Source organism: Gambusia affinis, linkage group LG14 (assembly GCF_019740435.1).
Source record: "Gambusia affinis linkage group LG14, SWU_Gaff_1.0, whole genome shotgun sequence".
NCBI lineage: Eukaryota > Metazoa > Chordata > Actinopteri > Cyprinodontiformes > Poeciliidae > Gambusia > Gambusia affinis.
Window position 1 is genome coordinate 15,371,282 of NC_057881.1, and position 12,977 is coordinate 15,384,258.

The 12,977-nt window shown below is 40.4% G+C and overlaps 2 protein-coding genes across 4 annotated transcripts in view; both read right to left on the minus strand.

Annotated features, from left to right (window-relative positions):
• LOC122843706 (coagulation factor XI-like) overlaps positions 1-12,977 on the minus strand; it is a 57,916-nt gene that overhangs the window by 15,943 nt on the left and 28,996 nt on the right. The window lies entirely within an intron of this gene.
• On the minus strand, positions 838-5,195 carry LOC122843704. 2 transcript variants are annotated; one of them, XM_044138695.1, is made up of 2 exons: positions 2,925-5,195; positions 838-2,404 (listed from the first exon to the last, which is right to left on the minus strand). In XM_044138695.1, exons 1-2 carry the CDS (start codon positions 5,127-5,129, stop codon positions 2,381-2,383), a joined length of 2,229 nt encoding a protein of 742 aa, XP_043994630.1. In that variant the 5' UTR covers positions 5,130-5,195; the 3' UTR covers positions 838-2,380. The 2 variants fall into 2 exon arrangements, with proteins under 2 accessions (XP_043994630.1, XP_043994629.1); XM_044138694.1 differs by having other exon boundaries at positions 838-2,049; positions 2,114-5,195.

The following is a 12,977-nucleotide window of genomic DNA, read 5'->3' on the forward strand; positions in this document are numbered from 1 at the left end:
AAGACCAAAATAAATAGCTGCAGGCAGCTGACTGGAACATGCAGGAAAACCTGTTTTGATTTGTTTTCTTTCTTTGGCACAGCTCTAAAATGCTTTCAGTTTAAGACTTGACTTTGCTTGTTTAGTAACATCTTGTTAAAATGTTTTGAGTCACAGTCAGCTATGCAACTGACTATCCTCAGATATCCTCATCACACCACATAGCACTGGTGTGATGTTCTTTATCTTCCTGGTTTTAGTCAGAACACCAGCAGCAGATTTCTAGATCAGCTCCAGCTGGCTGATTGATTTTGTTAGGTAGACCTGTGAAGATTCTGTTTCAGTAATCGATGCGACTAAAAGTCAACGTCTGAATGAGGTTCTCTAGATCTCACTGAGACATTAGTCCTCTAATCCTGGAGATGTTCTTCAGCTGATAGAAGGCCGACTTTGTGTCTATTCTTCTCTCAGCAGCAATGAGGTGTTTTGTCTTGATGTCATCTTATTCTTACAGACATGTCATCAGAGTGCACTGGGCGTCTTTTTGTTATTTGTGTCCATTGACAGACTGGATCTGAGATGTAGCAGTAACATGAAAGAAACAACATTGAAAAGCTGCTTTAAGTGACACACTAAGCTGTCTGTGAATCACCTTTGATCACAGACTGAAACCTTTACATGCTGTTTTCATTTCACTGTTTTCAATCATTTAATCAGAAAAACCGTTTCATGAATAAAAATCAAGCCAAATGAATTTTGATGGAGGCTAACAGTTTTATCTCCTTGTTCAGGACATTAGATGTGCATGTTCTCATTTCCTCTCAGCTGTTTATACAGTTTTTCTCGTTGCAGCTTGTATTACCTGCAAAATTCAGTTTCTCAAAATTAAATATCTGTCAATGAACAAGTCAATGCCTCTCAGAATGACAAGTTATTGTTTCATCATCATGTTTGGATAAAGCAGTTAAATAGATTAGTCATGTTGTCAATATAATATTGTATTCTGGAGGGATGTGTGATGTAAAAGAAGTATTGATGGCAAATATTATAAATTATAGTTATGGGAGATCAATAGTGGCGATTGTTTGTCAAACCAAACATCCAATAAAAGTTCCTCAAGCCACTAAGAGGCACTGGGGTCCAGTTTCTGTACGCAGGCAAAAGAAGATATAATGTCCAAACTTGTAGATTGTTCAGGAAGGTTTAATGTTCTTTTCAGCAACAATTACAGAGATCAAAATTCCCTTTGTTCTCATTCTGTCAATCTTACTCTGTTCTCTTGCTCTGTTCTCTTGCTCTGTTCTCTTGCTCTGTTCTCTTGCTCTGTTCTCTTGCTCTGTTCTCTTGCTCTGTTCTTTTGCACTGTTAAAACCATAGGCCCCAAACCCAAATGCCTGCTGGTCCTTTACCAGGCCCCTATACTTATAGACAAGTGGACTGACCCACATGACTTCCTGTCTAACTCAAAATGAATAAGAAAAATAATAAAACAAAAAATTAAATAGAATCAAAAATTATTAACCTGCAAATAATTACTGTAAATAATACAAAAAACATACACTTAAGAATTAACTAACAAAATTCAAATGAATAAAGAAATAAAGAATAAATAGCTCCAACACTCCGCCCCCTAATTGTGAATACTGTCACAATTACTTTAAAAGGAAAAGGAGCTATTCCTTCAAACATGTCCTCAATTCCTCAGGGTGACGCTTCCAGTAGCAACAGAAGTTTGGTCACAGGTCTTTCCAACACACTGGTCTTGGTTTGCAACTGCACGGAACGCACCAAGCCCTGTCCGTCCTGGTTTACACTCAAAACTTTGGCCATCATCCATGATCCTCTTGGAGCTGTAGAGTCTTTTCAGGAGACTTCGTCCTCTTTTAACACTTACAGGACCAACATTTGTGAAAGGAGCTGTGGCTGGCAGAACTCTTTCTTCTGGCAGATCTGCCATCTTTTGTTCAACAAACTTTCTTCTGTTACGTTGTTAGGTCCCTTTTGACCTCTGGATCATCTGCAGGAATTGCATGGTGATCCACATCCAGTTTAGGCCATTCCTCTTCTGATCTGTGGAGAAATTCAGGCCTATTTATCCACCTCCTGCATTTGAGGAACTCCTCAGCTCTCATACCTCTGGATGCATCATCTGCAGGATTCTCCTTGGAGGAAACATATCTCCACTGATTCACGTCTGTTGCTTCTCGGATGACAGAGATTCTGTTTGCAACAAAGGTGTGAAATCTTCTGGTTTCACTGGAGATGTATTTTAGTACCGTTGTACTATCAGTCCAGAAAACAGGTTTTTCCAACTGTATTTGCAGCTCCTTTTGCAGCAGTTTATTCACTCGGACAGCAAGAACAGCAGCTGTCAGTTCCAAACTGGGGATTGTTGTTTGCTTCATAGGAGCAACTCTTGCTTTTCCTAGAATGAAAGCAACATGTGAGATGTTATTCTTTTCCAGTTTTAAATATGACACTGTTCCATAGCCATCTTGACTTGCGTCAGAGAAATGATGAAGTTGTGCTTTGTCTGGTTTTCTAATGCAGCTTGGTTTGATGCAACGGTCTACTTTAAAACTGGATATCAGCTGGAGATCCTCCAGCCAATCAAGCCACTTCCTAGAAAGAGAACGGGGAATAACTTCATCCCACTTCAAATTCTGTCGACAAAGATCTTGCAGTAACAGTTTAGCTGGCATACTGAAGGGAGCCAGGATCCCCAAGGGATCATACAGTGAGCTAACTACAGACAAAATGCCCCTTCTGGTGTGTGGGCGGTCCTGCACAGATGTTCTGAATTTGAACTCATCAGTTTCAATGCTCCACTGTAAACCCAGTACTCTCTCAACTGGAAGTTGATCTTTGTCCAAATCCAGACTTTTAATTTCTTTTGCTCTCCTTTCCTCTGGGATTGACATGAGCACTGTGCGACTGTTGCTTACCCACTTTGAAAGCATGAATCCTCCTTTAGAGCAGAGCTCTGTCAGCCTCTTCACCATGTGCACTGCATCTTCTTCTGTGGGAACAGATTTTAAACAGTCATCCACATAAAAGTTATTTTTGATTGTATCAGCCACTTCAGCTGGAAAGTGTTGTATGTTATCATCAGCAGTTCTTTGCAGAGCATAATTTGCACAGCTTGGTGAAGACACTGCTCCAAATAAATGAACCAACATCCTGAACTCCTGTGCAGGTTTTGAAGTGTCACCATCTTTCCACCACAGGAAACGGAGAAAGTTGACATGTTTCTCAGAGACATACACTTGGTGAAATATGGCATCGATGTCAGCCATCAGTGCAACAGGCTCTTTTCTAAATCTGATGAGAACTCCAACCAGAGAGTTTGTGAGGTCAGGTCCCTGCAGAAGCTGACTGTTCAGTGATGCTCCTTTATAAGTTGATCCACAATCAAATACAACTCTTAACTTGCCTTTTGTGGGATGATGCACTCCATGATGAGGAATGTACCACAGTTGTCCATTACCTTTCTGTAGCTCATCTGCTGGTACAGCCTCAGCATATCCTTGTTGCAGCATGTTGTTCACACATGCAGTATATTCCTCCTTGTATTGAGAATCCTTTTCAAATCTCCTCCTGAGGCTCTGGAGGCGCTGCTCTGCAACACAGATGTTATTTGGCAAGCTGGGACTTTCACTCCTGAAAGGTAAGTCAATATGATAATGACTTCCAACAAGTTTTGTTGAGTTATTAACAATCTTCATAAAATGCAAATCCTCTCTGGACATTTCAGTTTTCTCCTCTGATGATCTTTCATTAAAGTCATGATTGTACTGATTGACCAGCATTTCTTTAAGATGCTCAACAGAGATCCTGTTGGCTGTTACAGCAGTGCAGATATTTTTATTTCTGCTGTTTCCAGTGCGCAGAGGACCATTTATGACCCAGCCAACTTTAGTTTTTACAGCATAAGGCCCACCATCCACACTATTTATCACCTCCCAGGGCTCTAAAACCTTTGAAGCATCAGTTCCTATCAGTAGCTCCACATCTGCATTGATGTTATGAAGCTTAACAGGTTTAAGATGAGGCCACTGATCAATGTCCTTTTGCTGGGGAATATTCAGTGTAGAAACTGGCATAGTCCTTTGAGTCAAAACATCTGGCAATGCTATGAAGTCATTTGTTTTCAATTCAGAGATTTCCAAACCAGACAAAACTTGTACATTAACAATCTTATTTTGATTCATTGTTCTCAGCAGAATATTTGTCCTTTTGCCCTTTAAGTTCAGACTTTTTGCCAGAGTTTCTGTACAAAACGTACCTGAACTTCCTGGATCAAGAAATGCATATGTTTGTACAACTTTGTTGCTCTTTTGACTTTTAACTTTAACTGCAACAATAGAAAAAACAGCATCATCATTATGACCGGCCCCAATATGCCCACATGTCTGAGTGGTTGCAGTTGAAAAGTTGACATGAGACCTTGTTGTCTGTTGGGTTTGTTCTGAAGAGGCTCCTGGTTCCTTTTGCTCTATGTGAAGAACCCCTGGATGCTTTTGGTGACACACGTTGCAATCCAAACGACTCCTGCAGTCTTTGCTTGTGTGACCAACTTTCAAACAACCGAAACAAATCCCCTTTTGTTTAATGAAGGTCAACTTGTCCCGATGCATTTTAGCTTTAAACTGCATACAGTTTTCCAATAGATGATTTCTTTGTAAACAAAACAAGCAGCTGTGAAGAACAGTAGACTTGGTCTTGTTTTCAATCGACTGAGTTCTGGCTTCTGGAATTGTGCTGACATTAGTGGCAAAACTGCTTCCTCTTTTCCTTTGCTTGCTGGAACTTGAAACTTTAGATTTGCTCACAGTTGGTGGATCTTGGATGTTGCCAAACACTGGATCTGAGGCTACTTTTACTTCTTTTACTATGAAAGCAACCAGATCAGTGAACAACGCTCGGTGGCCATTTTGTTCCTGCAGCTCATAAGCAGTAACTCTCCATTTTTCCCTCAGTTTGTATGGGAGTTTCATGACGATCGTTCTCATATTTAAAGGTAAATCCAACTCTTTCATGTAAACAATTTGTTGTGTTAAATTTGAACAACCTTGAAGGAAAAGAGAGAATGATTGAAGACTTTTCACATCATCACCTTTTATTGGTGTCCAACTCATAATCTTCTCCATATATGCAGAAGCAATTTTATTTTCATTTCCAAAATGTTCTTCAAGAAGATATTTGGCTTTGGAATAACCTTGATCAGGAGTGTAGTGACTATTTGTCCAAAATAAAAATAAAAAATAAAAAAAATAAAAACTGAAGACTCAAAAGTGATCAAAGCAAAAGTGAATTAAACGCCAATAGTCACCTGATGCACGGTGGGTTCTGGTTCGCTCAGTGCAACTTCAGACCAAAACCAGTGTGTTGGAGAGGCCAGTGACGAAACTCTGTATGCTCCTGGAGGCATCTGCAGACTGAAGACATTCTTATTCTTCCCATTCTATTCTTTCTTTCTTCTCTTATAGGTTCATCATTATAAAAATGAAGAACAAAGAAGAATTAATATCTTTGCATTAATGTAGGATATTATTGAGGTTGTTGTTAGAATAGCTCCTTTAGTTAAAGATGTAATTGTGATTTAATGCACAATTAGGGGCTGGAGTGTAGGAGCTATTTACCAATTTTCAGTTAAATCTTAGAATTTAGATTATATAGTTTATTTGTATTCTTATTTGTTTATTTTCTAGTTGATTTATAATTAGAATTTTTTGTTTAATTTGTTATTTATAATAGGTTCTTTGGTTAACGGTTCGCTTAATTGGTTAGTTAATTTCAGTTTGGGATGTGGGTGTGTCATGGTATAAATGGGTAGGTCTTAGGTAGCTCAGTGTGCACGTGGGTGGTCATAAGGTTTTTTACCAGCCAGCCAGTCAGTCAGTCAATCAGTCAGTCAGTCAATCAGTCAGTCAGTCAATCAGTCATTTGAATCTATAACTTGTTTGCCTGAATTGGAATAAAAAGAATAGAACTGCATTTTGACTTCTGATCCTTTTTGAACTGCGTAAACCAGAACCCACCGTGCATCAGGTGACTATTGGCGTTTAATTCACTTTTGCTTTGATCACTTTTGAGTCTTCAGTTTTTATTTTTTTTTTTTTTTTTTTATTTTGGACAAATAGTCACTACATTCAAGTAAAAAACCCGACCTTGGAGTTTAAATCTACCCTCTCAAATCTGCTGATACGCGGAAGGCCGCTTAAAGTTTGGAGGAACCGTCTCCTTTGGGCTTCGGACGCTAACAACGGGAGGAAGCTGCCGCGCCCATCAGCCATGAAGGTGCCTCACCTACAAGCCATAAACGCTCACGTCTTTCTTCAACACGGCGGTATGTACGATGATTGCTAATGCTGTGAAAGAAATGGCCAAACGAGAAGAGTTTGATGATAGCATCAACGTTACTGCACAAATTTACTAAAATGAAGATGAATGAAGGACTGAGTTGATGCGCTGTATATTTACTCCAGCCAGTGGGTTTAAACGAAAAAGGAAGTAAAGACAGCAACAACAAAGCTACAAGCAGTTTAAAGTGTTCGCCAAAATGTCTGACGTAGCTAAAGCAGAGTTGACCAAGAGTGACTTGGAGGTTTCTTCCAAAAGAAGTGTCAAATTGACTGAGAAAGGCTTAATGTTTTACATAAAAATGTGTCAAGATAAAAGAAACGTTAAACTGAAGCAAGCAAGACGAATAATGGACGATTTGAATATTTTGATGGAGTCAAATGATAAAGTTGACTCAGTGAATTCTCTTCTTGCTACATTTATTCAATGTTGTCATGGTGCAGAGGTGTCTCATAAAAGCCTGACAAGTTTGCCACTCCCATCTGATGAACTCTTGAAACAAAACGAACATTTTCAAAATAAAATGAAAACTTACTACGAGTTTACAGAGCTTGTCAGGGGCTGGTTATGTGAACTGGGTAAGCCCTTTGTGCAATCAAGTGCAGACGATTATGATAAAGTCATAAATGATGTTGATGACGTAATAAATCCCGAAGACAGCGCTTCCAATGTGAAATCTAAAACAGACTCTCGGATGTCCCGTGTCTCCTCCACTTCATCGGCTCGCATTAAGGCAGAAGCCGAGAGAGCGGCGCTGCTGGAGCGCGCTGCAGGACTCAAAAGGAAACATCACCTAGAAGCGCTGGAGGAAAAGCTAAAACAAGAAAAGGAGCAACTTGAACTTGAGACAAAGTTAGCGGCTGCTAATGCGAAACTCCGTGTGTTGGAAATAAATTCACAGCGTGGCTCAAAATGTTCTGATGGCATGAATTCTTATGTTGAAAAGTACAATTTCAATTCGGCGCTAAAACTTAATCCATGTGCCGATGCATTTGTTTCAGAGGAAAATAGGGACTATGTTAAAATGTCCTCTGCTACTTATGAGCAACCAGTTGTTCGGCTAAAACAAAAGCCAGCAATTCAAAGCGTTGATGAGCCACTGGTCAATGCTCAATTATCTGATCATCAAAGTCCGAACACAAACATCCAACGGCAACCAGAACAACAAATGGATCAGCAAACCAGTATTCTTAACATCATGCAGAGGCAAAATGACATCACTGCCATGCTGGTTCAGCAAAACCAAACCTCTGTCTTGCCACCAAGAAACATCCCCGTTTTTGATGGCGATCCTCTTCAATATAGATCATTTATAAGATCGTTTGAAAACGGGGTGGAGGCAAAAACGTCCAACTTGAGTGACTGTTTGCACTTTTTAGAACAATACACTAGGGGGCAGCCTAGAGACCTTGTGCATAGTTGCCAGCATTTACCATCAAAATTAGGCTACCTTAAAGCTAAAAGTCTTCTCTCTGAACATTTTGGAAACGAATATAAAATTGCATGTGCCTATATGGACAAAATTAACAACTGGCCAGCTATTAAAAGTGAGGACATTAATTCACTGCAAGCATTTTCTCTGTTTCTTAAGGGATGCTCAAATTTGACAGAACACATCACTCATATGAAAGAACTGGACTTACCGTCAAATATGAGGAGTATAATCTTAAAGCTTCCCTATAAAATGAGAGAGAGCTGGAGAAATGTAGCCTGTGACTTGCAGGAACACAGGGGTCAGAGGGCATTATTCACTGATCTGGTTGTTTTTATTGAAAAACAAGTTAAAGTTGCATCTGATCCACTGTTTGGTAACATCATGGACCTCCAACAGCCCAACTCTAAAAACCCCAATAACAGCTTTATCAAACAGAAGAAAAGGGGAGCTTTGCTACAAATGTTATTGCAGTAAATAATGAATATCCATCTAAAGATAAGAACAAGTCTTCAAAAGGCCACAGCTGTTTGTATTGTCTCTTAAGTAATCATACGGTTGACAAATGCTTTAAGTTTAAAGACAAGCCACATAAAGATAAAGTAAGCTTTATTAAAGAGAAAGGAATGTGTTTTGGCTGCTTAAAGGTGGGTCACGTAAGCAGAGAATGCAGAGGTCGCTTGGTTTGTTCTGTTTGTCACCAGCATCATCCCAGTGTCTTGCACATTGACAAGGAGAGTACAGGAGTTTTCTCCAGATATCCACAGAATCCTCTGAGTACTACCACCACAATGACTCAGACCTGTGGTCATGTCAGGGTCTGTGATGAAGATAACTCAAACCTTTCTATCGTTGCAGTTCAAGTCAGGAGTCCAAAAACCAACACCACTGTGCAGACATATGCGTTTTTGGACCCGGGCAGCACAGGAACATTCTGCACTGAAAGTTTGGCCCAAAGGCTGCAACTGAAAGGTAAAAAAACAAGTATCCAGCTGCAAACAATGGGACATAAGGACATTGTGAGTACAAACATCATATCTGGACTCCAAGTAGCAGCACTTGATAAAAATGATTTCATTGACCTTCCAGATGTCATGACACAGAAACTAATGCCTGTTTCAAAGCAAAATGTTCCACAACAGGAGGACATCGACAAGTGGCCATACCTGCAAAGCATCAAGCTCCACAACATAGACACTGATGTAGATCTGCTCATTGGCACAGACGCACCTAAAGTAATGGAGCCATGGGAGCTGATCAACAGTCAGGAGGAAGGCCCATATGCAGTTTGGACACGAGTTGGATGGGTCATCAATGGCCCACTCCGGAGTGAAAGGAAAAAAACAGGCTGCTATTCCTTCACTGTAAACAGGATTTCTGTTGAACATCTGGAAACAATGTTGATTGAACAATACAATCATGATTTCAATGAAAAACATCCCAAGAGCAGATTGAAATGTCCAGAGATGACATCAAGTTTATGAATATCATGAACAATTCAGCACAATTAAAAAATGGACACTATTGTATTGATTTGCCTTTTAAATCTGAAAGTTCCATCTTGCCCATTAACCGTTGTATTGCAGAACAACGTCTTCAGAGCTTGAAAAGAAAGTTTAATAAGAGCAGCACCTTCAAGAAAGATTACATTGCATTTATGAATGACATGCTATGTAATGGATATGCTGAAATTGTACATGCTGATCAGTTAATGAGAAATGAGGGAAAGGTGTGGTACATACCCCACCATGGTGTTTACCACCCCCGAAAAGGCAAACTGAGAGTTGTTTTTGACTGTGCTGCAACATTCAAGGGAACCTCACTGAACTGCCAGCTGCTACAAGGACCTGATCTGACCAACTCGGTTGTGGGAGTTCTTCTGCGTTTCAGGCAAGAGCCAATAGCAGTTATGGCAGATATTCAAGCTATGTTCCACCAGGTTCATGTTCCAGAGAAACACAGAGACTGTCTTCGCTTCCTCTGGTGGCCCAATGGTGACACGTCACAAGTTCCACAGGAATATCGGATGACAGTACATCTGTTTGGAGCAGTGTCCTCGCCGAGCTGTGCAAATTATGCATTAAGAAGAACGGCAGAAGACAATGCCCAGCAGTTCCTGAAGTGGTCAGTACAATAAAACATAATTTTTATGTGGATGATTGCTTAAAATCCTTGCCTACAGAAGAGGAAGCAATAAAGTTTGCTCAAGATTTGACAGCTCTCTGTAATAAAGGAGGATTCAAGCTCTCCAAGTGGCTCAGTAATAGTCCTGCAGTTCTGCAAACAGTTTCAGACAACATCAAAGCAAAGAAAATGTTGGAAATGGATCTGGAGCTTCCAATGGAACGAGCACTTGGATTGCAGTGGTGCATTCAAAGCGACTCCTTTAAATTCAAAGCTTCACTTCAAGAGCGGTCCCACACAAGAAGAGGAATACTGTCAGTAGTGAGTTCATTGTATGATCCCTTGGGGTTCCTTGCTCCCATCATCACTGCCAAACTGCTTTTACAAGAGCTCTGCAGAAGAAACCTGGGCTGGGATGATGCAATTCACCATCATTTTTCTAAGCAATGGACCGACTGGCTGGATGACCTGAAGAGGATCTCAAAGTTTGAAGTGAGTCGTTGCATTAAACCTAAAAATTTTTGTCCTGTTACAGCACAACTCCACCATTTCTCTGATGCCAGCCAAGTGGGGTATGGTGCAGTGTCATATATAAGACTGCAAAATGAGCATCATGTACATCTGGCATTTCTCCTAGGAAAGGCCAGAGTCGCTCCTCTCAAGCAGACAACCATTCCTCGACTGGAGCTCACTGCAGCCGTCCTTGCTGTCCGAATGGACCAACTGCTTCAGAGAATTACATATTGAACTGGAGACATCTGTTTTTTGGACTGACAGCACCACTGTCCTAAAATACATCTGCAGCGAAGCAAAAAGGTTTCATACCTTTGTTGCAAACAGAGTGTCCATCATCAGAGAAGCTACACAAGGTAACCAGTGGAGATATGTGAGTTCCAAAGATAATCCAGCAGATGAAGCAACAAGAGGGATGAAAGCAGAAAATTTTTGGAGCACAGCAAATGGATTAATGGTCCTGAGTTTCTAATCGAGTCTGAAAACAGATGGCCCACGCTGGAGGTAAAGTCTGACTTGCTTCCTGCTGATGATTCTGAAATAAAAAAGGATGTGATTGTTAATGCTATTGTTGAGGAGGCTAAAAGCCCTACCAGTTTTTTCATCTCCTACTTCTCATCCTGGATGAAGCTAAAAACATCTGTAGCTTGGGTTTTAAAGCTCAAAGAACTCCTCCTTTGGTTGTCTCAGAAAAGAAAAGAGTTTTCTGCCATAACGCATCAGTCTACAGAAGATTCAAACATTAAAGAGCAAAAGGTGTCACAAAAGATGCAGCAGTTTAAAACCATGCTGAAAATGCAATGTTTGACATCCGAAGATCTAGCTAGAGCAGAGCATTTCATTATTCTCTTTGAGCAGCATCACAGGTTTGTACCAGAGATCAGCTCACTTGGAATAACAAGACCGTCTCTAAAGACAGCCGGCTGTACAGACTCGATCCAGTGGTCGATAATGGAGTCCTCAGAGTGGGACGTCTCAGAAGAGCTGCTATGCCATCTGAAATTAAGCATCCGGTCATCCTATGTAAAAACATGCATGTGGCAACATTAATTCTGCGTTACATTCACTATCTGCTTGGTCATGCAGGAAGAAGCCACATGTTGTCCAGGCTGCGTCGGAGATACTGGATAATCAGTGCAAATTCTGCTGCCAGAAAGATCCTGTCTGACTGTGTCACTTGCAGAAGAAATAGAGGAAAGGTTTTGGAACAAAAAATGGCCGACCTGCCTCAGGAAAGGGTAAAACCAGACAAAGCACCATTTTCAGATGTTGGTGTTGATTATTTTGGCCCCATTGATGTTAAGAGGGGCAGGAGTATTCTCAAACGTTATGGAGTATTATTTACTTGTCCAACTAGTCGTGCCGTTCATTTAGAAATAGCTCATACCCTTGACACTGATTCTTGTATTAATGCAATCAGAAGATTCATCTGCAGGCGTGGTCCAGTCTCTTCCATCAGATCTGATAATGGCACAAATTTTGTAGGAGCCAATAGAGAGCTAAAAGAAAGTCTGGCTGCCTTAAACCAGAGTAAAATCCAAAGAGCTCTGGTCCAGGATGGCACAAATTGGCACTTCAATATACCTGCAGCTTCACATCAAGGTGGCATCTGGGAACGATTGATTCGTTCAGTTAGGGGTGTACTCACCTCAGTTCTAAAACAGCAGGTTGTGGATGATGAAACACTACAAACTGTTTTTTGCGAGGCTGAAGCTATTTTGAATGACAGACCCATCACTTTGGTCTCTGATGATCCAAATGATTTAGAAGCACTCACACCAAATCACATCTTAACGTTAAAAGGTAAACCTGTTCTGCCACCTGGACTGTTTCAAAAACAAGACCTGTACCTCAGGCGCAGATGGAAGCAAGTACAGTATATGGCTGAACTCTTTTGGAAAAGATGGATCTCTGAGTATCTGCCCTTACTGCAGGAAAGACAAAAGTGGATGAGACTGAGAAGAAACATCTCTCCTGGAGACATTGTCCTGATTGCAGATGCTACAGCACCCAGAGGATGTTGGCAGATGGGGAGAGTCCTGGCAGTCAAAGCTGATGCAGGAGGCCTGGTTCGCTCAGTGCAACTTCAGACCAAAACCAGTGTGTTGGAGAGGCCAGTGACGAAACTCTGTATGCTCCTGGAGGCATCTGCAGACTGAAGACATTCTTATTCTTCCCATTCTATTCTTTCTTTCTTCTCTTATAGGTTCATCATTATAAAAATGAAGAACAAAGAAGAATTAATATCTTTGCATTAATGTAGGATATTATTGAGGTTGTTGTTAGAATAGCTCCTTTAGTTAAAGATGTAATTGTGATTTAATGCACAATTAGGGGCTGGAGTGTAGGAGCTATTTACCAATTTTCAGTTAAATCTTAGAATTTAGATTACATAGTTTATTTGTATTCTTATTTGTTTATTTTCTAGTTGATTTATAATTAGAATTTTTTGTTTAATTTGTTATTTATAATAGGTTCTTTGGTTAACGGTTCGCTTAATTGGTTAGTTAATTTCAGTTTGGGATGTGGGTGTGTCATGGTATAAATGGGTAGGTCTTAGGTAGCT